This window comes from Oncorhynchus kisutch, linkage group LG15, assembly GCF_002021735.2.
Source record: "Oncorhynchus kisutch isolate 150728-3 linkage group LG15, Okis_V2, whole genome shotgun sequence".
Lineage (NCBI taxonomy): Eukaryota > Metazoa > Chordata > Actinopteri > Salmoniformes > Salmonidae > Oncorhynchus > Oncorhynchus kisutch.
The window spans coordinates 58,131,213-58,158,239 of NC_034188.2; the positions used below are offsets into that span (position 1 = coordinate 58,131,213).

General features: G+C 42.5%; 1 protein-coding gene and 1 pseudogene across 2 annotated transcripts in view; one reads left to right on the forward strand and one right to left on the reverse strand.

The window, feature by feature from the left end:
* Nucleotides 1-667: 667 nt before the first annotated feature.
* On the reverse strand, nucleotides 668-2,592 carry LOC109904706 (F-box only protein 36-like; annotated as a pseudogene).
* A 534-nt stretch (nucleotides 2,593-3,126) lies between these two features.
* Nucleotides 3,127-27,027, forward strand: part of LOC109905585 (E3 ubiquitin-protein ligase TRIP12) — a 44,554-nt gene continuing 20,653 nt past the window's right edge. For both annotated transcript variants that reach the window (XM_020503036.2, XM_031790636.1), the window contains exons 1-16: nucleotides 3,127-3,227; nucleotides 12,939-13,085; nucleotides 13,335-13,460; nucleotides 13,675-14,453; nucleotides 18,410-18,515; nucleotides 20,393-20,535; nucleotides 20,920-21,003; nucleotides 21,129-21,224; nucleotides 21,862-22,013; nucleotides 22,105-22,140; nucleotides 22,365-22,460; nucleotides 22,692-22,784; nucleotides 25,749-25,910; nucleotides 26,224-26,292; nucleotides 26,396-26,561; nucleotides 26,769-26,886. In XM_020503036.2, coding sequence (XP_020358625.2) covers nucleotides 12,988-13,085; nucleotides 13,335-13,460; nucleotides 13,675-14,453; nucleotides 18,410-18,515; nucleotides 20,393-20,535; nucleotides 20,920-21,003; nucleotides 21,129-21,224; nucleotides 21,862-22,013; nucleotides 22,105-22,140; nucleotides 22,365-22,460; nucleotides 22,692-22,784; nucleotides 25,749-25,910; nucleotides 26,224-26,292; nucleotides 26,396-26,561; nucleotides 26,769-26,886 — 2,324 coding nt within the window. In that variant the 5' untranslated portion in view covers nucleotides 3,127-3,227; nucleotides 12,939-12,987. The remainder of the gene's footprint in view (nucleotides 3,228-12,938; nucleotides 13,086-13,334; nucleotides 13,461-13,674; nucleotides 14,454-18,409; nucleotides 18,516-20,392; nucleotides 20,536-20,919; nucleotides 21,004-21,128; nucleotides 21,225-21,861; nucleotides 22,014-22,104; nucleotides 22,141-22,364; nucleotides 22,461-22,691; nucleotides 22,785-25,748; nucleotides 25,911-26,223; nucleotides 26,293-26,395; nucleotides 26,562-26,768; nucleotides 26,887-27,027) is intronic.

The following is a 27,027-nucleotide window of genomic DNA, read 5'->3' on the forward strand; positions in this document are numbered from 1 at the left end:
TTTTTACAACTTAAAGACACGTTTCTAAACAACAATACATGCATTAAAAACTATCTCCATCGTGTCTGTTGTAATGTTGCAATGAAAAGACAGATAAAAAAAACAATTATAAACATGTTCTGTTTACATGACTCTCCTCTTCTAATGTAAAGGGTGAGTATGAGTTAGTTTATTTAAACAAATGAAGTGGGGTTATGTGGCCTATCTTTCTGATTATACTACTAAAATGTTTGCTCTTAAAAAAAATCCCCTTTCACCAAACTTCCCTTGCACTTGGAGGGTTCACACATTTTTCTCTGATACATGCGCTAAATAAACCTATCTTCGATTACCTTCAAACTCATGCCAGTGTGGTTACAGTTCAACAGCAGGATTAAGTTTGTTTGACTGATAGCACTTGTTTTGCACACGTCACCTTTGTTTTACTTGATCCACATCCTGAAGTAAGGATGTGTATTTCTCTGCCACTTTGCTCCCTCTGCTGGCTAGTGTTTGTATCAGGTCCCCCTCCTCACACAGCTCCTTCAGTACAGCTAGTTTTCAGCAGAGGGCGTAGGAACGCTAAATCGGTCATCAAACAGGAAACATCTCCAGCATTACGTCTGACCCATGAGCTCATTATAAGTAGCTGAATCTGTTTTAGGCCTACTCTTTATTATAACAGGCATGCACGTAACAATATTTTTAATACAATTTAAAACACCATACTAATGTGTTCTTACTGTTATTGAGTGGAATAAAGATTGGACACTTTACCAAGTATCTCATTTTAACCGAAGAGCACGACCCAGTCACACCCAGAGAGTATAATAAACACCTCAACAATTCCATTGCAACATTCATTCAGTAATAGTATGGCTTTACTTGTAAACAGTGCATATAACATACTGGATTAGAACTCAAATGCAATAACAAAAACCAAGACTAAATCATTTAATGTTATTTGTTCGAAGGAAGCCTACAGCATTTGGCACTTTTTATTTTTGCAGAGAGAATAAACAAGCTCTGAAATACACATTCACAACATAAATGAATCAATAGTGCATTTTAAACACAGAGACACAACACACCATTCAAATGCATAAATAACTCCTTGTGCTAATGGCAAAGAAAGTTATATTTCCTCAAATCTTTATTATGAGATGAGTAACACTGTCTTGTTTAAGTGTCTAGCTACCTCCATGTACATACTGCTGGTTCTCTTTGGTGTTGAAGGCAAAGAATATCTTCCTCCAGCCCGTGGCGTTGGCTAGAGCCTCCATGTCAGGCGTGAGTTTATCACAGTGACCCCTCACAGTCTGTTCCCAGAACTCTGGAGAGTTGCAGAGCTGGGATATCCCATTCTGTATTGAAATACAACACACACACACACAGACAGACAGACAGGCAGACAAACACTAGCTCACTAACTAAACCCAGATCATATTTTCCTGGCCATGTTATAGCCTAACTAGAGCCCTGAGGTTTTCCTTGTCCGTTCACATGGTCAGTAAAAACTCAGGGCCCTTAATGAAAGAATGTGCATATGAAAGTAAAATGTGCTTTTGTAAACTATTTGGGTGCACAATATGGACTGGTTTCCTGGACACATTAAGACTAGTCCTGGATTTAAAAGCAAGCCATGTCAATGGGTGGCAGGTAGCATAGTGGTTAGAGCGTTGAACTTGTAACCAAAAGGTTGCAAGAACGAATCCTGAGCTGACAAGGTAAAAATCTGTTGTTCTGCCACTGTTCCTAGGTCATCATTGAAAATAAGAATTTGTTCTTAAATGACTTGCCTAGTTAAATAAAGGGTAAAAAAATATATTTAAAAAATGGAAATTCTCTTAATATGAATCTTTTCCCAGGAGTAGATTTCATTTTCATCTTAGAAACCTGTCCTTTGGGTTTGTAAAGCCCAGGCTCACCTTGTGGAAACTCTTTGTGGTCTGTGCCAGCAGTGCAACGTCCTTCAGTTCCAAGAAGGCCAGGATTTTGAGCAGTAAGTCATTGGGCAGGCACTCCAGGTAATCAAAGTTCCCATGGCACAGTGCTTGGGTGCACTGTCAAATCTGCTGGCCAAACACCACACCTACCTGTTCTAGAGAAGGAGTAGTACATACCTACTCAGGGCAGTGCACTTTTCAAGACACCAACAGAACCACGTGTATCTACACAAAAACAAATACAGTAGCTGATGTAGGCTTAAAAAGATTCATGGCAGAGACTTGTAATGGAAACCTTACGCTGTATGCGGAAATTATGCAAATGGTCATCGTGGGTCATCTTATTTTCTCCAGGTGCAGCACCCTTGAATTCAATCCGCAAAGAAATCTTCCACGATCTCCATATCACCTGAAGAGAAATTCAAAAATAAATAGGCCCGTTATACAACTCAGTTCTCTCCAATCATCAGAGCCTTGTAGTTAATCTATGTTCAAAGCATGTTGAAGCAGAAAAGTTACTTGCAGAAAGAAATGTCAGATACATAAGGTTGATATGTAGCATTTAAATGTACAATCATGTCAATGGAGAGCAACACTACCAAATAGTGTTGTGTACCATGGCTGCTGTCTTGATGTGTAGCCTTTCTCCACAGGCACAGTCCAGCATTGTGCTGATAAAGTTGACTATCTGTTTTTAACTTTCAGCAATCCCAAGATACATATCAAATGGGTGATACAATATAATAATTTACCTCAGTTTAAGTGACAGTAAGCTGAAAAATATATCTTGTAGGAGGGAAGTAAAGACGCCATTTTTAGACGCTAAAGAGTTTCTATGACAACGGAGAGAAAACAACAGCGAAATATTTTGTGTGACAATGGAAGCGAATTCTGTTCGCAACTGTTTATTGAGTGATTGATAATTTAAGTATATAAATAAAATAATGATCAACCCACAATGTCATGTATATTTTAGAGAAAACAGTTGGATTAGGGGGTCACGACCCAGCGGATTAATATTTCGTCGCTATCCTATTGTGAAATATAATTGTACATTTTCTGAACACAACTGTAGACAATAGTAAATACATTCAGTAAAGTGTTATTGAATACATGTATTTATTTGGCGCAGGTTTGTTTCATTGTCGACTTTAACATCTAAATTGAAAGTAGTTCCGAGCGGAAGAAAGGGGCACATTAGAGCGGAGGTATATTGCAGTTGCAGGTACCTCAGCTGATGTGAAGGCTGAGAGAGTGGAGTTGGTGCACTGTCTGTTACAACTACAACACTGGAACAAATAGGTAATAACATAATATATTTAACGTTCAGTGGCGTCTTAGTCAGTAGTTTGGTGGGGGCCTCATTGATAATATAAGACTGAAATACTTGTGAGGAATGGAGTATCCGTCTCGCGAAAAAAATATGGTTTCCAATTGTCATCTCTCGAGTCCTGTTCCTGCTTTCTCTGTGATGCAAGCAGCAAAGAAGGTTCAGAGGCCATTTCGTGTAGCAATTTCTCTTCCATAAACATAGGTAGCTAGTAAAACAAAATAAGCTCGCTAACCAAACAATAACTCTTGAATTGGAAATGGCATACGGTTAGCCAGTCGGCGAAACAAGCATTTTAGCTAGTTGGTTGGCTACCAGCTAGATACCTCGCTATATAGCTAACGACGTTAGCAATTGTCGAAGTTAGCGACATTTGTTAGCCAGGTTAACACTAACTTTTTAGCTAACTTACCTAACCCGATATTGTTCGGGTTAAGGTCAACATGTAACGTTAGTATCTAACATAATATTAAAAAGCGGCTAACGTTAGCTGGCTACCACCTTGCAACTTGTGAGTAAAAGTTAAGTTATCGTGTTATTGAATATGGCATTCCCCATTTAATAGAGCCAACGTTAGCTAGCTACAGTAATTTATAACGTCAGGCTAGAAAGTAAGCAGGTAACTCATTTAACATTGCTAACTAGCGGCAAGAAACGTTAGCTTCCCATTTGACTAGTCATTACTAATCAAGTAAACGCTTGTTCAGCTAGCTACATAGCTAACGTTACTTTTAAACCTTGCGTTTCTTACACGTCGACAGCTGGCAAATTACTGAGGCGATACAATAATTATCAAAACTAGCCAGCGAACTACCGTTAGCTATGTAACTAGATTCTGTTAGCTAGCTAACGTCAGCTAAATACAAAACTTAAATGACCAGATTAACGTTATTTAATGCCGTGTGAATATCATTGGATGTAGTTTGTCTGACATCCCATTTCAACAACTATTAAATTAACGTAGCTAGCCTGTCCCAACAAGAAAGCTAGTTAACGTTAGCAAGCTTGCTCTGGTGCGAAGTTAATATTAGTCCTACCGATGTTGCCATTTTCGATGGAAAGATTAGACAATTGTTATTTAGATTTGCTAGCCATTCCCTTTGAGGTGGTTTCCATGCTAAAGTAATTTTTTTTAACTACATGTTTTTGTGCGGTTGTCTTTAACGTTAGCTGAATGTTTAGGACAACAATCCACCAACTACGCATTTTCATGTCACATAGCTCATCTTACATTCATACATAGCTAGCTAACATGTTATTTGCGGACTTAAATGTATTTTAACATTAATAACCAGACATTTTAGCTAAGTCATACTTTATCGCTTTACAATCTAGGCTCTTTGTCTATTGGTAGCTAATTTTACTGTCAAATTGAAATTACGGTACTGGGTTTGCTAACCACCTAGCTGGTGCTAACTACGTCAGCATGAAGGCCGCTTTGTAAAACGAGCTTGAAATTAGTGTAGGCTAATAAAAGCTATTTATAATGACAGCTATTATAGTAATCGAAGTAATGAACTGCCTATTGTATATGACTACAGTGGAACATGGTAAAACGCTAATTGTCAGTTGGGACGAATAAATAAAGACTAGGATGGAGTCAGAAGGCCTGGCAAAGATGGCCTTGCGAGCTTGCCAATTGTATTATTTTTATGATCAATATCGCAGTTAAATTGGGTCTTAACATGAGTGACGGCATACATCGGGCGTGAAGAACATGTAGCTAGTTTATCAGATTTCAAATGTTTTAAGACGTGCATCATAGTCAACTCACGAAATAAGTCTGTTAAAATTCCATCTTTGAGTCCCCTCGACTCTTAACATGAGCATTTACTTAAACTCGCGTGTTTATTGTAGGTGAGCCACAGGAACGTTACATGGTGAAGGCCCTTTACTGTGATGTAGCCTATGATTATTTTTTTACTTAGAATGCAAGGCCTGAAATATTCATTTGTCATAGTACCATATTTCATTGGATATTGCTCATTTGGATTTGCGTAGGATCTTTAGTGAATCATTGATGGTGATACTTTGCATAAAGAAATGCATAGCTAATTAATGGAAGCAGAAATGTTGTTTACAAATCAGCATGTTTGTCTACCTACCATCTTACTGTGTTGACTCTAGGGCTGGGAATTGCCACAGACCTCTATGATATTATCAGGATACTTAGCTGCTGATACTATATGTAATGTGATTCAATATGTATTGTGATTCCATACTGAAATTTTATTGTGGTTTGATGTTCCAAAATATTGCTCACCATATGTCTGTCTGCTGCATAGTGATGAGATGCATGAGAGAACAAGTTTTGATCAGTCATGGAAATCAGTGCTGAAAACAAATTGGCTCCCTAATTAAAAAATATATAAAAGGGTAGTTGCGTGAATGAGAACAAGTCTGTATCTGGTGGGACTAACATTTGCCTCATGCAGTGGAATGTTGTCCCACTCTTCATTGGCTGTGCAAAGTTGTTGGATATATTGGCAGGACCTGAAACACGCTGTCATACACATCATTCCAGAGTATCCCAAATATTTTTTATTTCACCTTTATTTAACCAGGTAGGCAAGTTGAGAACAAGTTCTCATTTACAATTGCGACCTGGCCAAGAGAAAGGAAAGCAGTTTGACACATTTAACAACAGCAGAGTTACACATGGAATAAACAAACATACAGTCAATAATACAGTAGAAACAAGTCTATATACGATGTGAGCAAATGAGGTGAGTGAGATAAGGGAGGTAAAGGCAAAAAAAGGCCATGGTGGCAAAGTAAATACAATAATAGCAAGTAAAACACTGAAGTGGAAGATTTGCAGTTGAACAATGTGCACAGTAGAAATAAAAATAATGGGTTGCAAAGGAGCAAAATAAATAGACATGCCCAATGGGTGCCATGTCTGGTGAGTATGCAGGCCATTGAAGAACGGGGACATTTTCAGCTTCCAGGAATTGGGGCCTTGCATTATGCTGAAACATGGGGTGATGGCGGCAGATGAAGGGCACGGTTATGGGCCTCAGGATCTCATCACGGTATCTCTGCATTAAAATTGCCATCAATAAAATGCAACTGTGTTAGTTGTCCGTAGCTTATGCCTGCCCATACCATAACCCCACTGCCTCTCTGGGGCACTCCGTTCACAATGTTGACATCAGCAAACCGGTTGCCCACACAACACCACCTGCCCGGTACAGTTGAAACCAGTAATAATCCATGAGCACACTTCTCTAGTGTGCCAGTGGCCATCGATGGTGAGCATTTGCCCATGGAAGTTGGTTACAACGCCAAACTGCTGTCAGGTCAAGACCCCGGTGAGGACGACGAGCACACAGATGAGCTTCCCTGAATGTTTGTGCAGAATTTATTTAGTTCAAAAGCACAGTTTCATCACCTGTCCGAGTGGCTGGTCTCAGACTGTCCCGCAGGTTAAGAAGATGAGTGTGGAGGTCCTGGGCCGGTGTTGTTACACGTGGTTGTGAGGCCAGTTGGACTTAACACCAAATTCTCTAAAACGACGTTGGAGGCTGTTTACGATGGAGGGATGAAAACTGCTCTGGTGGACATTCCTGCAGTCAATAAGCCAATTTAACGCTCCTTCAAAATTTGAGATATCAGTGGCATTGTCTTGTGATAAAACTGCACATTTTAGCATTACATTTTTGTCCCAGTACAAGGTGCACCTGTGTAATGATCATGCTGTTTAATCAGCTTCTTGATATGCCACATCTGTCAGGTGGATGGATTATCTTGGTAATCCATCCACCTTAATACATTAACATACATTAACGGGGATGTAAACAAATTGGTGCACAATTTGAGAACTAAGCTTTTTGTGCATATGGAACATTTCTGGGATCTCATTTTTCAGCTTGTGAAAAATCCATTTTTATATTTTTGTTCAGTGTATATAATATGGAATCTCAAAGTTGCCTGTTGCAGAATCAAATTATATTTTATTTTTGTGTATAATACAATATGACCTAAATTTGGAAGTGCATTAATGAATGTCAGCCATAATTTAAGAGTGACTAGTATCTGATTCTTGCATGAAGTTGACCCCCTTTTTTGCAATGTGATTCTCCCTTTCCTTCCAGTTGGGGTTTTTACTCACAGCTGATAAGTTCCTCTGTAATGCGTTTTGGTGGCAGTAGGCCTAGGTCAAATTGTATTTGTCACATGCGCCGAATACAACAGGTGTAGACATTACAGTGAAATGCCTACTTACAAGCCCTTATCCAATGATGCCGTTTTTAAGAAAATTGATTAAGAAAAATACAAATAAATATAACAAATAATTAAAGAGCAGCAGTAAAATAATAGTGAGGCTTTATACCAGGGGTGCTAGTACAATGTTAGTCGAGGTAATATGTGCATGTAGGTAGGGGTGAAGTGACTATGTATAGATAATAAACAGAATAGTGTGGGGGGGGTGCCATTTTAGCTGTTCGGGAGTCTTATGGCTTGGAGGTAGAAGCTGTTTAGAAGCCTCTTGGACCTAGACTTAGCGCTATGGTTCCGCTTGCCGTGCAGTAGCAGAGAGAACAGTCTCTGACTAGGGTCAGAGGGCTTTCCTCTGACACCGCCTGGTATAGCTTGGTCCCAGTGATGTACTGGGCCGTACACGCTACCCTCTGTAGTGCCTTGCAGTCGGGTGCCGAGCAGTTGTATACCAGGCAGTGATGCAACCAGTGACGCAACCATGCTCTCGGTGGTGCAGCTGTAGAACTTTTTGAGGATCTGAGGATGCGTTGTGTGAATCAAAAAAGGTGAAATAAAATTGGAACCCCCGCTAAGCTGTTAATTTCAGCCTCCCTGGCATTCTCACCTCCACTCTATTAGAAGACAAATGTAAATATCTAGATTTGCTTAATTTCAAACTGCAGCGTTTATCTTGTGAAATTGGGCATTTGCTTTTTAAATTTAGCAATTCAATTCAGGGTTGAATCAAGTCTTGTGCAACAGAACAGCACGCCATTGGTATCTCAATATCAAGGTTGGAGGGAATTGTCAATTATCTTACTCATGATTTGTAATTCGTGGCCTGTACGATATCACCATTCTCCATCAATATGGCTTGGATATAGACATGTGGGTTGTTTAGCAACAACCGATTCATGCACAACTTTGGGGTAAAAGATTATTGACATGAGTTATATTTAGTCTCAACGTGAGAGTAAATTTTAGACATATTTCACGTCTATGCTAATAAGTTAACACGTCAAAACAAGACACTCTATCAAGATTAGTTATGCACCGATGTAACATTTTTGGCCGATTCTGATATATTCCTTGGCAAAAGAAACAATACACCGATTTAAATTTTATTTTTTGAATCCAAAAAAAAAGTTTAAAAAAATTGGGGCCTTTTTAAGCGTTCTAGTACAGTTGCATAGTTGAAACACACACATGGATGCAGTGGTCTAAGGCACTGCATCTCAATGCTAGAGCTGTCACTACAGTCCCTGGTTCGAATCCAGACGGTATCACATTTGGCTGTGATTGGAGTCCCATAGGGCGGCGCACAAGTGGTCTGGGGTAGGCTGTCATTGTAAATAACAATTTGTTCTTAACTGACTTGCTTAGTTAAATAAAGGTTACACATCAAGTTATTTTGTTGGTATTTACATATGTCCCCATTACCAGTAAAACAATCAACCTATTTCTTTCTCTTGCTTGCTGTGCTGTTTCGTTGTTCAGTCGTTTCATTCTCACCCAGGATTTCTATAGGATGCCGTTTAGGTCTTTGTTTGTCAAAGATACACTTTTGATGTGTCAAATAAGCCGGTTGACCCATCAGGACCTGAATTGACTGCACGTCACAATTTAACACAGACGTTAAAAAAAAGTAGTTATTACACTATCACTCATATTTCATATGTCACAACGTTTCATCAATACATATGCTATGATGCTGGTTGTCTCGGGCACCTAAAGTGCTGGTCATAAAAATTAAAAGGCTAGCTAGTTACTGTTTCAGTAACTGTAATTAGCTAACTATATAGCTAGGTGTAATAATCTAAAAATAACTAGGAATGCACGATATCGGAATAGGCCGATACTAGCTAAAAATGCCAACATTGGTATCGGCCCGATGTCTAGTTTAACGCCAATGTTAAAAACCAATGTCTATGCAACAGTGCATACCTATGTAACGTAGGTACATGGCGTAATAACGCCATGTGCAACACATTATTCATGACCTAGCCCACAATGTCTGCTGTGTGGCTTGAGCAGTCAAAAATTCGAGCAGCCGTTAAAGAGTCTCACTGAAAATGTCTTACAACTCAGGCGAAATCCATTAACGCCAGGATAATGCAATTCATTGCCCTTGGCAATCATCCATTATCTGTCTTGTGTGAAGTTGGCTTTCGCCGACTGGTTGAGCACCAGTACACATGTTGCCCTACCGGAGTTACACAGTAATAGCGTCACTGCTATTAGCCTCACTCCATACTGTGGAATGTCGTTTGGGTCTTTGCGTGTCAAAAAATATGCATGTCAAATTAGTTGTGTGTTCTGAATTTGCACGTGCAATCCAAGTGCCACCACTATCAGTAGTACTGTCAAAGCTGTACAACAGAAGTCTGCAAACAAGCACACACTGGCGCGAACGATGTGTTTACAATACCGCGTTGGTAATAAGGCATTACTTGTTCGACCGCAACTTCTGAGGTAGCTAGCTTTAGCTTGTTAACTAGCTAGCACCAGCCTGAAAACAATGACCAGTAGAAACTGCAGTCATTTTCATTATTCTTGGCAATGATTTAGGAATCTTGTGCGTTGCCACTTGTTCGCCTATTGAAATTGAACTTTAATTCATGAAAATAAATAGCTAGCCAGCTACTTAACCCTGTTGCCCAAAGCTAATGTTATAAGCAGCCAGCTAGCTTCAAGTGGCTAGTGAGGCTCGAAGGTTGTTGTGAAGCTAGCCACAATAAGGATTAGGCAGAGTAGTGGAATTTGCGGTTTCCCTTCAAAATAAAAGTATGACATTGACAATGATGTAAATTAATACAAATAGTAGAATTATGCTACTTATTTTGAAGGCTAACCGCAAAGTCCGCTATTGTGGCTAATCCTTAATGTGGCTTCACAGATGCGTCCGACCACCATTAATTAAATAAGAACTGTTATAAATTTGGGTTATTAGTTATTTTCGCTATATAGCTACTGAAACAGATTGTCATTTTGCTATGTTTTTGGGGAAGAACATAGATGTTTTTTTTAGTGACCAGAACTGTAGGTGCGCGAGAACTTTACCGGCATCATAGCATACGTATCGCTGAATCGTTGTGACGTGAAATACGAGTGATTGTTATTACACTATGTACCAAATTGATGAACGTGTTAAATTGTGACGTGCAGTCATATTCAGGTCCTGATTGGTCAACAAGCTTATTTGACACTCAAAGACCCAAATGGCATTACATACCATGAGAAATCCTGGTTGAGAATGAAACGACTGAACAACAAAACGGCACAGCAAGTAAGTGAAAGAAATGTTTGTTTTACTGGTAATGGGGGTATATGTAAATACCAACAAAATTACTTTTGCGCGTGTGTGTTAGAGGTCGACCAATTTAATCAGAATGGCTGATCAATTATGGCCGATTTCATGTTTTCATAACAAACGGAAATTGGTATTTTTGGACGCCAAATAAATTTAAAAAACATTTTTTTACACCTTTTTATTTAATCTTAATTTAACTAGGCAAGTCAGTTAAGAACACATTTTTATTTTCGATGAAGGCCTAGGAACGGTGGGTTAACTGCCTCGTTCAGGGGCAGAACAACAGATTTTCACATTGTCAGCTTGGGGGATCCAAGCTTGCAATCTTACAGTTAATAAGTCCAACGCAATAACGACCGTTGCACTCCACAAGGAGACTGACTGCCTGTTACGCGAATGCAGTAACCCAAGGTAAGTTGCTAGCTAGCATTAAACTTATCTTATAAAAAAACAATCAATCAAATTCACTAGTTAACCACACATGGTTGATGATATTACGAGATATTATCTAGCGTGTCCTGCATTGCGTATAATCTGACTGAGCATACAAGTATCTGACTGAGCGACGGTAGGGACAAGCAGGCGCGTAAGCGTTCATTCAAACAGCACTTTCGTGTGTTTTGCCAGCAGCTCTTCACAATGCTTCAAGCATTGCGCTGTTTATGACTCCAAACCAATCAACTCCCAAGATTAGGCTGGTGTAACCAATGTGAAATGGCTAGCTAGTTAGCAGGGTGTGCGCTAATAGCATTTCAAACGTCACTCACTCTGAGACTTGGTGTAGTTGTTCCCCTTGCTCTGCATGGTTAACGCTGCTTCGAGGGTGTCTGTTATCGATGTGTTCCTGGTTCGAGCCCAGGTAGGAGCAAGGAGAGGGATGGAGGCTATACTGTTACACTGGCAATACTAAAGTGCCTATAAGACCATCCAATAGTCAAAGGGATATGAAATACAAATCGTATAGAGAATTAGTCCTATAATTCCGATAACTACAACCTAAAACTTCTTACCTGGGAATATTGAAGACTCATGTTAAAAGGAACCACAAGCTTTCATATGTTATGTTCTGAGCAAAGAACTTAAACATTCGCTTTCTTACTTGGCATATATTGCACTTTTACTTTCTTCTCCAACACTTTGTTTTTGCATTATTTAAACCAAATTGAACATGTTTCATGATTTATTGAAGGATAAATTGATTTTATTGATGTATTATATTAAGTTAAAATAAGTGTATATTCAGTATTGTTGTAATTGTCATTATTACAAGTAAATGTTTTTTTTTTAAATCGTCCGATTAATCGTTATTGGCTTTTTGGTCCTCCAATAATCGGTATCGGTGCTGAAAAATCATAATCGGTCGACCTCTAGTGTGTGTAACCTTTTATTTAACTAGGCAAATCAGTTAAGAACACATTCTTATTTACAAGGATGGCGTACTCCGGCCTAACCCGGAAGACGCTGGGCCAATTGTGCACCGCCCTATGGGGCTCCCAATCACGGCCTGATGTGATACAGCCTGGATTCGAACCAGGGACTGTAGCGACGCCTCTTGCACTGAGATGCAGTGCCTTAGACCGCTGCGTCTGTGTGTGTTAACTATTTAACCGTAATAGAATGCTTAAAAGGCCCCAAAAACTTTTAATATCGGTATCAGGTTTTTTGGTAAGTATAATATCGGTATTGGCCAAAAATGTCATGGGTCCATCACTGCTTTTAAATCTATATGCTTCTTTGTTTTAAGTTAGTGTACAGTTATTTTGGGCCTGTCGTCATTGTCTCATTGGATCAATCAGCCATCTATCTTTGGTCTGATCAGATTTTAGAGGTGTATGTCTCCGTGTGATGTTGGGCCGAGGCTCATTGATCTTGCATACTGCCCTTTACTGCCTTCAAACAAATGGTAATACGATTGTTTTGTTAGGCAGGGGCTTGTATCAGGTGTACATTTTTGTGATTCATTTACTAGGGCTGTGTTTACACAGGCAGCCCAATTCATGTGATCATTTAGTGGGGTTTATGGAATACTTTGAGTAAAACGGCAGCATTGACATCAATAGCCAACACATCTGTCCATTGGCTTTTTACTTGGTTTGGGATCATGGTAATCGCAAGGGCACCCTGATGTCTCACCCGTGATCTGATCTTTATTCTCTTCTCCTCGGCCTAGTGAATGGTAGTGTCTAGAAAGGGTATGTCCCTTCAGGAGAGAGGTGCCAATGTCCAACCGGCCTAATTCCAATCCAGGGGGGTCACTGCGCCGTTCACAGAGGAACACTGCTGCGGCCCAGCCACAAGACCATACAGTCGCAGGAAGGTAAGTCATCGTTGTCGCGAGCCTTTCCAATGTGTTGAGTTAAAGGAAAAAGCATTATTTGGTGTCTTGTGTATTAATCTTCAAGTATATTTCGATTGTTTTTGCATGGTGTTCTCCAGAGGAATTCCTTGGAGCAGTACAGGATGGGTGAACAATGATGTGGGAATGACTTAATCAAGTCTTCTAATAATGATATGGAGTGATTTACACAATCCACACTCACTTGCTCTTTAATTCCCCACCTTACAGGTTGCAGTCAGAGCAGGTAAAACATAAAGCAAATTCCCCTCCTGAAAGTAGAAGATCTAAATCTAAGGCTTCCAGAGCCGCACCCAGCTCAGCCTCTGGCCAGTCCAGAGGGCACAGCTCAAGAAGGTACCCCTCTCTCCTTCGCACTCACTGTGTGTTTGTGGGTATTGCGCTTAGATAAAAATGTAACTAACTATTGTTTTTCAATCTATAGCGCCATTGGCTATTTACTGTAGGCCTAAATTAACTGAATGGAAGCGTTGTACTTAATCACTTTCCAGTTTGGACACTGTGCTAAAAGGTTCTCTTTTTCTCCTGTCCTCCACCGCCCTGGGAGTAGCAGTCTGTCACTGTCTGTGGCTTCATTTGTGCTGCAAGGCGACCCAGAGGCCGCAGGTACATCAGAGCGAGAGCCAATAGGACACCAATCCAAGACTGAAGGCACCACCCGAGGGTTGAAGAGAAATTCTGCACCTGACCTTAACACCTACACCCCAGCCAAGAAGTCAAAATCCAACCCCCCACCCAGAGACCATACCACTGAGGCCAAGAAAGGCCCCGCCAAATCCTCCAAGAAGAGACCCGTGGCTCCAGAGCTGCCTACAGGCCGCGGCCAGAGCAAGAAGAGCGGGGCCTCTGGGGCTTCACCGACTCTTAAACGGAATAAGGCTGACTCCCTCCCCTGTCTGAGCAGCACTGCTGGGTCGCTCCCCAACCGTACCGACGGCAGATTTGCAAAACCCACCAAGCTGGCGTCGAAGTCGGCCGCCTCAGCCAAAGCTGGGTGTAGCACTGTGACTGACTCCTCCTCTTCTGCCTCCACCTCTTCTTCCTCCTCCACAGGCACCAACAGTGCTACCGCCACACAGGGTGCCAGGCTCAAGCAGGGCAAAGACCAGAACAAGGCACGTCGTTCCCGCTCCGCCTCGAGCCCCTCTCCACGCCGAAGCACCCGCGACAAGGAGCAGGCCAAAGCCGCCGTCTCGTCCAAGTTTGAGTGGGCGGCCCGCTTCAGTCCCAAGGTCAACCTGCCAAAGCCCAAACTGTCCCTACCCAGCTCCTCCAAGACAGAGACCGCCTCTAAACCTGGACCCTCAGGACTACAAGCCAAACTAGCAAGTGAGTTTGTCCTGCCCTCTCCTCGTACCTGTGTGTACCGTGTCACATTTCCCTTCAACCAAGGGGGAGTTGGGTTTGGGGTGCTCATATTTTCGATGGTGGTGAGCCAACCAGGGTCAAGGGTTTGCTTCCTTCAGGTTCAAAGGTTGTAGGGCAGTGTGAGCAGCAGTCTTTGGAGGGTCGTTGTGGTGCTCTGGTAGAGGTTACACTCCGGGATTAAATGTCACAGGACCCTTGTTGCGGCTTCAGTTACAGAAACTCACTCTGCACTGGGACCTGCTACACACACCAGGCGGGGATTAACCCTGCGCAGACAGTCGGTGCTGATGAGCATGCATGGACACACAGAGCGAACCTTGCATATAAACTCCCACAGATGCACATGTAACTGATATAGGTGGTCCAAATTTGCTTCTTCGTTCCCTTTGGCCCTAACCCTTTAAAGTTTACAGATCTGGAGTGTATGGCTTAGTATAAGTGTAGTGGTTAACCACATTGCTTAGACTGCTGCGCCACTCAGGAGGCCTAAGGCACTGTCACTACAGACCTGGGTTTGATTCCAGTCCGTATCACAACCGGCTGAGTTCGGGAGTTCCATAAGGCGGCACGCAATTGGCCTGGTGTCGTCCGGGTTAGGGGAGGGTTTGGCCAGGGTGGGCTTTACTTGGCTCATCTCGCTCTAGCAACTCTTTGTGGCAGGCTGACCTCGGTCGACAGTTGAACGGTGTTTCCTCCGACACATTGGTGCGGCTGGCTACCGGGTTAGGTAGGTGGGTGTTAAGAAGTGTGGTTTGGCGGGTTGTATTTCGGATGACTCATGACTTGACCTTCACCTCCCGAGCCCGTTGGGCAGTTGCAGCGATGAAAGGAGATCGAATTTGGGGAGAAAATGTGCCTTAAAGATCTGCAAATACCTGGCTTGACTGTTTCAGGTGTCAGTACCAGGCCAGCCTCAAACTGGAAGATGTAAATAATCTGTCTGGTGGCTGTACTGTAGCCAGTTGGACTGCGGCGCAAATGGATATTTGTGAAGGACAGACTGATTTACTACGGCCTCTCAGGTGTTAGGTAGGTGGTAAGGGCTCGCTAACGTGCTTGGAGGCATTACATTTTTGCTGTCAGATCAGACACAATCAGCCCTGAGGTTACGGAGTTCACAACACAGCGATGCATTATGGTAATTGTAGTGTAAGGTGAAGGTCAGACTGGCTGTAGTTTGTTTTGAAGAAGAGTGACTGCATGGCTCAATGTTCAGACTCGTACAGTCTTGAGTTTAAAGCTCCTAGGTGGGTTAGGGGGGAGCTGTCACAAATGTAGTGCATGCGGGTGAGTGGAAGATGATCAGTGTGTTCTGGTTTGGGGTAGGGGATTCCAAGATGGTAACTGAGGCTGGGCACGCTGCCACAGGGCCCAGCTCCAAACATGTTACCTAGACCAGCCCACCCTGCCTGACGGCCGGCCAACTAGCAGGCATCATGTTTTCACTGGGGGGGGGGGGGGGGGGGTGCGCGAGTGATTCACCCACTTTTATTAAGGGGGGAGGGGCACATTTTGTAACTTGTAGTGCACACTGTCTCACACACATATTCTCAGTCTGTCCTCTCTGCTGCTATAATGGTGAGTAAAGCCAGATTGCATGGTGGGTGCGCGGTGTGGCTGCAACAGGATTCCTGCTGTAGAAACAACACATTGTCATTTTGATTATTCTTTTGGGTAACTGGTGTTACTGGGGGACATGACTGAGGTGTGTGGTTGCGTTTGTGGCTACTTGAAAAGGTCAGTCGGTGTCATATTTTTGCATTCTGTTGGGACCCTCAGGTTTAGCATGAAGGTTGTTCTGTACTAATGAGAGATGGGCTATTTATACTTTCACCCAGTGTCGGTGGTACTGGGCTCTCGACTGAGAACAACACCAGAGCTGTCAGTGTGTGACTGTCCCTTACTGTTATGAGTGACTGGTGCCGACCCCCTCTGAACCAGTCCTTGCTATGCTCTTGACCGTTATGCCACTTGTCAACCACCACTCCTGTACTTGTCAGTTAAAATCAGGGTTGGGGCAAAAATATAAACTTTAGGGAGTAAACTGAAATTCCAGTTTTTCTACTGGAAAAACACCCCTTATCACTGCTGAAACGGATTGGGTGAAATATCTTAAGCCACCATTGTAGACTAAACCAACATTGTATAAAGTGGCATCTCTGCATAGCTCAATCATTTGCGTTACATATACAGTGGGGCTAAAAAGTATTTAGTCAGCCACCAATTGTGCAAGTTCTCCCACTTAAAGACGAGAGGCCTGTAATTTTCATCATAGGTACACTTCAACTATTACAGACAAAATGAGAGAGAAAAAATCCAGAAAATTACAGATTTTTTTTATGAATATATTTGCACATTATGGTGTAAAATAAGTATTTGGTCAAAAACAAAAGTTTATCTCAATGCTTTGTTATATACCCTTTGTTGGCAATGACAGAGGTCAAATGTTTTCTGTAAGTCTTCACAAGGTTTTCACACACTGTTGCTGGTATTTTGGCCCATTCCTCCATGCAGATCTCCTCTAGAGCAGTGATGTTTTGGGGCTGTTGCTGGGTAACACGGACTTTCAACTCCCTCCAAAGATTTTCTATGGGGTTGAGATCTGGAGACTGGCTAGGCCACTACAGGACCTTGAAATGCTTCTTACGAAGCCACTCCTTCGTTGCCCGGGCGGTGTGTTTGGGATCATTGTCATGCTGAAAGACCTAGCCACGTTTCATCTTCAATGCCCTTGCTGATGGAAGGAGGTTTTCACTCAAAATCTCACGATACATGGCCCCATTCATTCTTTCCTTTACACGGATCAGTCGTCCTGGTCCCTTTGCAGAAAAACAGCCCCAAAGCATGATTTTTCCACGCCCATGCTTCACAGTAGGTATGGTGTTCTTTGGATGCAACTCAGCATTCTTTGTCCTCCAAATGCGACGAGTTGAAGTTTTACCAAAAAGTTATATTTTGGTTTCATCTGACCATATGACATTCTCCCAGTCTTCTTCTGGATCATCCAAATGCTCTCTAGCAAACTTCAGACGGGCCTGGACATGTACTGGCTTAAGCAGGGGGACACGTCTGGCACTGCAGGATTTGAGTCCCTAGCGGCGTAGTGTTACTGATGGTAGGCTTTGTTACTTTGGTCCCAGCTCTCTGCAGGTCATTCACTAGGTCCCCCCGTGTGGTTCTGGCATTTTTGCTCACTGTTCTTGTGATCATTTTGACCCCATGGGGTGAGATCTTGCGTGGAGCCCCAGATCGAGGGAGATTATCAGTGGTATTGTATGTCTTCCATTTCCTAATAATTGCTCCCACAGTTGATTTCTTCAAACCAAGCTGCTTACCTATTGCAGATTCAGTCTTCCCAGCCTGGTGCAGGTCTACAATTTTGTTTCTGGTGTCCTTTGACAGCTCTTTGGTCTTGGCCATAGTAGTTTGGAGTGTGAGTGTTTGAGGTTGTGGACAGGTGTCTTTTATACTGATAACAAGTTCAAACAGGTGCCATTAATACAGGTAACGAGTGGAGGACAGAGGAGCCTCTTAAAGAAGTTGTTACAGGTCTGTGAGAGCCAGAAATCTTGTTTGTAGGTGACCGAATACTTATTTTCCACCATAATTTGCAAATAAATTCATTAAAAACCCTACAATGTGATTTTCTGGATTTTTTTCTCTCTCATTTTGTCTGTCATAGTTGAAGTGTACCTATGATGAAAATTACAGGCTTCTCTCATCTTTTTAAGTGGGAGAACTTTCACAATTGGTGGCTGACTAAATACTTTTTGCCCCACTGTAATTAAGTGATGGAAATGGATAAACTGGTTATCATGATAGAACAATATAACACATTTCTAGTGGTTTACTATCACTGTGGTTTTTCCTGTCTTTTGCCTTGACTGTTTACTCATTGACTCCTCGTGTCTCATTAGGTTTGAGGAAGTCCACTAAGAAGCGCAGCGAGTCTCCTCCAGCAGAGCTCCCCAGCTTTCGGCGGAGCACACGCCAGAAGACCACGGGCTCCTGCGCCAGCACCAGGTACTACAGCCTCTCACTGCTCGGTCGTCTCTCAACTTCTCCAGTCTAATGCCCCAAGTCAATTGTAGTCTGCTGTATTTCGGTGTGTACAAAAAGTATTAAACTATACATCCAATATTTTATGAAAGTGGGTGGCTTCCTTGGCAATACCTAATATGTTTAAAGGGGAAAATCCACTCTAGACATGACATATCCTGTCAATTTGGTTATGTTCTATGAGTTGGTAAAATAACTATTTTCACCATGATTTAACTTCTAAGTTGACAGTGTGGAATCAGGAAATCGTCTTGTAAAGCATCATAAAGTTCTTGTCACTGGAGATGGGGAATAACTCTATCACATTTCATAAGCCTTTTCAAATAATTACCTGCACTCCAGATTACCAAATCAGTCAATAGATGGTATAGGCATCAATCTGTCTGTCGTCGTGACGACGTATATATTTAGCTTAGATGTGTTCAAACAAAACAGTTGACCAAATGATTAAACTCAGTTTCCCAATGCCGCAGGACAGGGTTTGGGGACATTGCCCTGTATAGGGTGCTGTCTTTCGGATGGAATGTTAAATGGGTTTCTTAACTCTCTGGTCACTAAAGATCCCATGGTACTTATCGTAAGGGTGTTAACCCCTGTGTCCTGGCTAAATTCCATGGCCACTTAATCATCCCCAGCTTCCAATTGGCTCATTCCTCTCCCTTGTTACTATTCCCCAGGTCATTGCTGTAAATGAGAATGTGTTCTCAGTCAACTTACCTGATAAAAATAAGGGTTGAAAAAAATCTGCAATGAACCTTTCTCCTCCCTTCTTGCCCTTGGCTATGTCTGTGGGAAAGCAGAGATTCTGTAAATAGATCTATGGAACTCGACCAAAACAATGGGAACTCCCCCATGGGGAAAGATTCAGAATCCCTTATTGTGCCTACTTTTAGGTTATTTGTGTATTTCACACAATGTTGCGGTAAACATCCGAGTATAATACTTGAGTGGATGTCAACCCCAATACATGTTAACGTCATCACCAATCAACTGCATCACACTTAAAACTAATCTCTAAGGCTAGCTATGCTACCAGCTTATACAAATAGGAGTTAGCATTTAGCAGACATTTTTCCAAACCCGAAAAGGACTAAATATATCCATATCGGATTATAGTAACCACATTAGTGAGGTCGTGAGAACTCCTAAATCATCAATATCCACTGTTGGATCAGATTTTTTTGAATGGCTGCCAATGATGCATCCTTGCTCTTGCCCCGGTGTTCCATGAACCTCTTTACCGCATGTATGGGCTGTTGCCATAGCAAGGTCAGCACCCCCCTCCTTGAGGCAGATGATCTGCAGGTTGAACATGGTTGTAGACTCCTGCAGTTTGTCAATTTTACAGCTGGCTAGCTACTTCACATGCTAATATTGTTTTTGTCATTATTATGTGTAGCTGTATTTGCTAGCCAGCTACCTAGCCCCCCATGTGAGAGCGCCTTGCATTGTGTGTTATGGTCGACTTGAGCTGCAACAGATTTCGACATGTTGCTAACAACCTTATTATGACAAAATTAAACTTTTTTTATTTATTTAACACTGAATTAGTGGTTTTAGTTGAATTATTCCTTTCAATTAACTGTCCAGTGTTTCCTGGTTTCTAAAATATGACACAGTGTTCACCCATTTTATGAACACGCTTCTTGTCGGTACCTGCACGTGTGTGTGTGTGTGTGTGTGTGTGTGTATGAACAGATGTTCACATTGCGAAACACAAGTGTAAGTTAGTGATGCCTTATGACCAGGAATGTCAGTTGTGTACTGCCATGTTTGATTGTGGGCTTTGTGGTCTAGTTTGTGTAGTCACTCAGTCCCACTATGCCCCCCCCCCCCCCCAGTCGGCGAGGCTCAGGCCTGGGCAAGCGCGGGGCAGCCGAAGCTCGCCGACAAGAGAAGATGGCTGACTCGGACAACAACCAGGATGGGGCCAACTCCTCGGCTGCCCGCACTGATGAGGCCCCGCAGGGGGCTTCGGGTACAGGTACCTTCTGCGACTAGGGCACAGAGTTTTTCCTTCTCAGCTCACATGGTCAGGGACATGTGTACCATTTATAGGTGTAGCACTACCTGCTTGTGGTAGCAGAGATTCTCTCCCCTTGACCCTTAGTGGATAAAAACCTTTGCACTATCCCACAAATATCTGGTATGTGTTTGTTCTAAATGCATAGGAGCCAGCTAAAGCTTGATATAGCCTCTGCTTGGTGTGTGTGTGTACACTAAAAGATCGTTGACTGTTTTCCTAGGCCTGCCTAGGTGTGTATGATCCTTGAACTCTTTGTTCAAGGACTTGAACTCTTTGTTTGGTACATTTGTTGTAATTTTGATGAGGACAATGGTGATTTAATTGCCCCTTAATTTTCTCCAGCTTCTAGCTCAGTGGCCGGAGCTGTAGGGATGACCACATCCGGTGAGAGTGAGTCCGATGACTCTGAAATGGGCAGACTCCAAGGTATGACGATCACAGCTTTCCTTAGATACAGGTGCCAATGTTCCTGTCTAAGAGTTCCCTGTCAGCCCTTGTTGGTGTTGCGGGATCTTTGGTTGTTGTCTAACCTAGCTGTTTTCTCCCCACAGCCCTGCTGGAGGCCAGGGGTCTACCCCCACACCTCTTTGGGCCCCTGGGACCCCGCATGTCCCAGCTGTTTCACAGAACTATAGGCAGTGGAGCCAGTGAGTGCTACACCATCTTGTCTGTGTCCAGAATCCATTTAATTACCACTTAACATCTTTTTTATTTCTTTAAAAAAAACTTTTATTTAACTAGGCAAGTCAGTTTAGAACATTCTTATATACAATTACGGCCTACCCCGGCCAAACCCTCCCATGACCCGGACAACACTGAGCCAATTGTGCACCGCCCTATGGGACTCCCGATCATGCTGGTTGTGATACAGCCCGGGATCGAACCAGGGTCTGTAGTGAAGCTTCTAGCACTGAGATGCAGTGCCTTAAACCGCAGCGCCACTCTGGAGCCCCAAGTGAGCAGGATGTTTCCATTCTCCCTCAGGGGAGGCATGTTGAGTTCACTTATATCTGTCTTTATTCTTCTAACCTGCTATTCACTCAACTCTAATCCAAGTGTGTGCTGACTGCACTCCTGGCAGGGCCCATATTTTAAAAAATTCTCAGAGGAGTGCTGATCTAGGGTCTGATTTCCCCCTCGCCATATAATCTCATTATATGGCGAGGGGTTTAGCTTTTATCTTAAGGGCTAAACTGATCCTATATCAGCACTCCTACTCCTGTGAATACTGGCCCTGCTATTTAGTCTCTACTCTGACCTGCTTTATCCCTCCTCTCCTCCCAGGCTCCAAGGCTCAGCAGCTGCTGCAGGGCCTGCAGGCCACCGGCGACGAGTCCCAGCAGCTCCAGGCCGCTATCGAGATGTGCCAGCTGCTAGTGATGGGCAACGAGGAGACACTAGGAGGCTTCCCCGTGAAGAGCGTGGTGCCTGCTCTGGTGAGTCACAAAATGCTGTCTGCCTTTAGTCTTAAGTCGTTTTACACAGTGACTTGATTTGCTAAGTCCCTTAATCCCCTCTTCTTTACAGATGACATTGTTACAGATGGAGCATAACTTTGACATTGTGAGTATCCTGAGCTTATATCTTTGGGGGGGACCCAGTGATATTTGTTTTTCACCATGACATTAGGCCTACATTGCGAGGTGCCACACTCTCTCCTGGTTATATTTTGTTGCAAATAAAATAACTGTATCTCAGTACAGTGTTTTAACTGTGGTTTCAGCCAACAAGGATTCCTTTGGAGTTATGTTTGTGAAATCTGTATCTTACCCCGTGCCTCTGCTCAGATGAACCACGCCTCCCGTGCTCTCACTTACATGATGGAGGCGCTGCCTCGGTCCTCTGCTGTGGTCGTGGATGCCATCCCCGTCTTCCTGGAGAAGGTAGGATAACCCCCTCTGCTTAGGTTCAGTAGGCACCAAACACACACATTCAAATTTCAGTACTGCCTAGTATGTTTGAAAACATGTCCTAACAATTAATACCTACTGAATGCAACCCAGGTTTTCCTAGCCCACACCTTGTTCTCTTGTCTTTCATGTTCTTGTTCCCTCTTCATTCCTATGCAGTCATAAAACGGTGGTGGATATGATAATAGCTCTCTCTGTCTGCAGCTTCAGGTGATTCAGTTCATTGACGTGGCGGAGCAGGCCCTGACTGCCTTGGAGATGTTGTCAAGGCGACACAGCAAAGCCATCCTGCAGGCTGTAAGTGTTGCTCCCTCTGGCTCAGCTCTGCCTCTCTCTCTCATCTCTGCTCCCTACCCGGCTCTCATGGACTCACCTTAAAATAAGTGATGGTGGTGGCTGTATGTTAGATATGTCTCAGGTTTTCCATTAGCCGGAAATAATAGTTGATAAATAAAACTGTTGCCGGCTAAAATGAACGGGAGAAAAAAATTAAATCGCTTACCTTTGATGAGCTTCGGATGTTTTCACTCACGAGACTCCCAGTTAGATAGCAAATGTTCCTTTTTTCCAGAAAAATAATTTTTGTAGCCAAAAATAGCTCCGTTATTTCTTCACGTTTGGCTGAGAAAACAACCGGAAATTGCGTTCACGACAACGCCGAAAAATATTCAAAATTGGCTCCATAATATCGACAGAAACATGGCAAACGTTGTTTATAATCAATCCTCAAGTTTTTCAAATATCTATTCGATAATATATCAACCGGGACAGAGTTTTTTTCAGTAAGACCGGGTGGAAAAATGGCTACCTCTGACTTTTGCGCGAGAAATACACAGAGCCATCAGGTGGACACTGACGCAATGTTGTCGCTCAGGCTCATTTTTCAAAATAAAAGCCTGAAACTGTCTTGTGATACTAGACACATTAAGGAAGCCATAGAAAAAGGAATCTCGTTGATATCCCATTCACTGCTCAATAGGGAAGCATAGGAAGCGACTCTTATTTAGAAACTGCTGTGTTGCTGATTGGATTTTTCTCATTCTTTTGCCTGCCATATCAGTTCTGTTATAGTCTGAGTATCTTTACAGTTTTGGAAACTTTAGTGCTTTCTATCCTAAGCTATATGCATATTCTATTTTCTGGTCCTGAAAAATAGCCCGTTTACTTTGGGAATGTTATTATTATATATATTTTTTTAAAGACCCCTAGATTCAACAAGTTAACTAGGCAAGATAGTTAACCTCTAGGGTATGTGGGAAGCTCCACCTGGCCAACATCCAGTGAGATTGCAGAGCGCCAAATACAGAAATGCACATTGTAAAAATTCAGAAAACAAAACATATTTTACAAAGGTATAAAGATGAACTTCTTGTGAATCCAACCACGGTGTCAGATTTTTAAAAATGCTTTACGGCGAAAACATACCTTACGATTATTTGAGAACATAGCCCAGTAGACAAATCATTACAAACAGTAACCAGCCAAGCAGAAGAGTTACAAAACTCAGAAATAGTGAAAATTAATCCCTTACCTTTGATCTTCATATGGTTGCACTCAGAAGATATTCATTTACTCGATAAAGTCTCATTATATCCAAAACCCCCCGTTTTGTTCGTGGTTTCTTCAGTAATCCATAGGCTCAAACACAGTCAAAACAGGCAGACAAAAAAATCCAAATTGTATCCGTGAAGTTCATAGAAACATGTCAAACGATGTTTATATTCAATCCTCAGGTTTTTAGCCTAAATGATCTGTAATATTTCAACCGGACAATAATGTTGTCAATATAAAAGGTAAACAAGAAATGCACTCTCTCAGGATTGCGTATGAAAAAGCTCTGACACGTCAGGGTCCACTCATTCAGACTGGTCTTACTCCCTCATTTATCAGAATACAAGTCTGAAACAATTTCTAAAGACTGTTGACATCTAGTGGAAGGCATAGGAACTGCAAATGGAGTCCTAAGTCAATGGATACTGTAATGGCATTGATTAAACTACAAAACCAACAAAAAAAACTACTCCCTGAATGGATTTTTCTCAGGTTTTCGCCTGCTAAGTCAGTTCTGTTATACTCAGACACTTAACAGTTTTGGAAACTTTAGTTTTCTATCCAGTTCTACCAGTTATATGCATATCATATCTTCTGGGCACGAGTAGCAGGCCGTATAATTTGGGCATGCTTTTCATCCAAAATTCCGAATGCTGCCCTCTACCCTAGAAAAGTTAAGAACAAATTATTTACAATGACGGCCCCCCCCTGGCCAAACCATGCCTTAACACTGACGTCGCCAATTGTACGCCACCTTATGGGAGTAAAAAAAATCCCATTGCAAAATAATAGGGATGCACGATATAGCATTAAGCATATTGGAATCGGACGATATTAAAAATGCCGTCATCGGCCTGATGTCTATAACACCTGTGCAAAACCGATGAGCTGAACGGAAGCTGTATTTTAATTCAACAATTTCAGGGTCAGAGATCCCTCAGTGTTAATAAATGGTTGCTATATGATAGTTGTGCAATACAGAATAACAGTATCACTTTAATAAATGAAATGGGGTTGAAAAGCCATTTTGAATTCACACATTTAATGGTCATAGGGGTGGAAACATCATGCTTTGGGGCTGTTTTTCTGCAAAGGGACCAGGACGACTGATCCGTGTAAAGGAAAAAATGAATGGGGCCATGTATCGTGAGATTGAGTGAACCTCCTTCCATCAGCAAGGGCATTGAAGATGAAACGTGGCTAGGTCTTTCAGCATGACTATGATCCCAAACACACCCAAACACAATCTTTTGGAGGGAGTTGAAAGTCCGTGTTGCCCAGCAACAGCCGCAAAACATCACTGCTCTAGAGGAGATCTGCATGGAGGAATGGGCCAAAATACCAGCAACAGTGTGTGAAAACCTTGTGAAGACTTACAGAAAACATTTGACCTCTGTCATTGCCAACAAAGGGTATATAACAAAGCATTGAGATAAACTTTTGTTATTGACCAAATACTTATTTTCCACCATAATTTGCAAATATATTCATTAAAAATCCTACAATGTGATTTTCTGGATTTTTTCTTCTCATTTTGTCTGTCATAGTTGAAGTGTACCTATGATGAAAATTACAGGCCTCTCGTCTTTAAGTGGGAGAACTTGTACAATTGGTGGCTGACTAAATACTTTTTAGCCCCACTGTATGTGCCAGTTATCCCTAATTCTTGTTTAACTGTTTCATTTTGAATGTGTTTCCTGTGTCGTGCAGGGTGGCCTAGCTGACTGTCTGCTGTACCTGGAGTTCTTCAGCATCAACGCCCAGAGGAATGCCCTGGCCATTGCAGCCAACTGCTGCCAGAGCATCACCCCTGATGAGTTCCACTTTGTGTCTGACTCTCTGCCACTGCTGACCCAGAGACTCACACACCAGGTACACATACATTCACCTTTTACATGCTGGCTATCCGTTAATTAAAGAAACAAGCAAATTATGCTGTCTGGTTTGCATAATATAAGGAAATAGATTTTTTAAATGTTTGATACTTAACTATATTTCAAACCTTTCCCTCAAGTAGTATTTTACTTTGACTTCCACCTTTACTTGAGTGAAGCTATCTTTTACTCAAGCATGTACATTTGGGACTTTTCCACCATTGGTGTGTGTGTGTGTGTGTGTGTGTGTGTGTGTTCCCTGTGAAGACTTGTCTAATGTGGTTATTCCCCCCCCCCCCCCCCCTGTACAGGATAAGAAATCCGTTGAAAGCACTTGTCTCTGTTTTGCCAGGCTGGTGGACAACTTTCAACACGAGGAGGTGAGTGAGGCGGTTCTACTCAACATGTTTCTATGGCTCTAACATCTCTCACCCTCCTGAACAGACCCATTATGACTGACCTCTGTGTGACCGCTGTCCACAGAACCTGCTACAGCAGGTGGCCTCGCGGGACCTGCTGACCAACATCCAGCAGTTGCTGGTGGTCACCCCGCCCGTGCTCAGCTCAGGCATGTTCATCATGGTGGTGCGTATGTTCTCCCTCATGTGCTCCAACTGCCCCTGTCTGGCCGTGCAGCTCATGAAGCAGAGTAAGTGGCTCATGCAGACAAACACACTTTCTATTGGTACGCATTTACACTGCTCACATGAATGAAGCCTAAAAATGCAGCTTACAAAATCTTGGGCAAGTTAACTATATAATGACAGTCTAAATGCCTCCAAGGCCAAAGTCCCTGACTGTATCAAGCCAATAGCCTGTGGAAAGAGGACAAACTAAGCACGCTGTCTTTGTTCAGATATTGCAGAGACTCTGCGTTTCCTTCTGTGCGGAGCGGCCAACGGTAGCTGCCAGGAGCAGATTGACCTGGTGCCCCGGAGCCCCCAGGAGCTCTATGAACTCACCTCGCTCATCTGGTAAGGAACCCCCTCTGCTGCTCTCAACGTTACAACAACCTTTTCTACCCTAATGGTGGATGTGCATAAAAATGGCGGCCTCCATGCACCCGTCACAGATGGCTTGTTTGCGAATTTCCTTGATGCACTTTGCTAACTGTT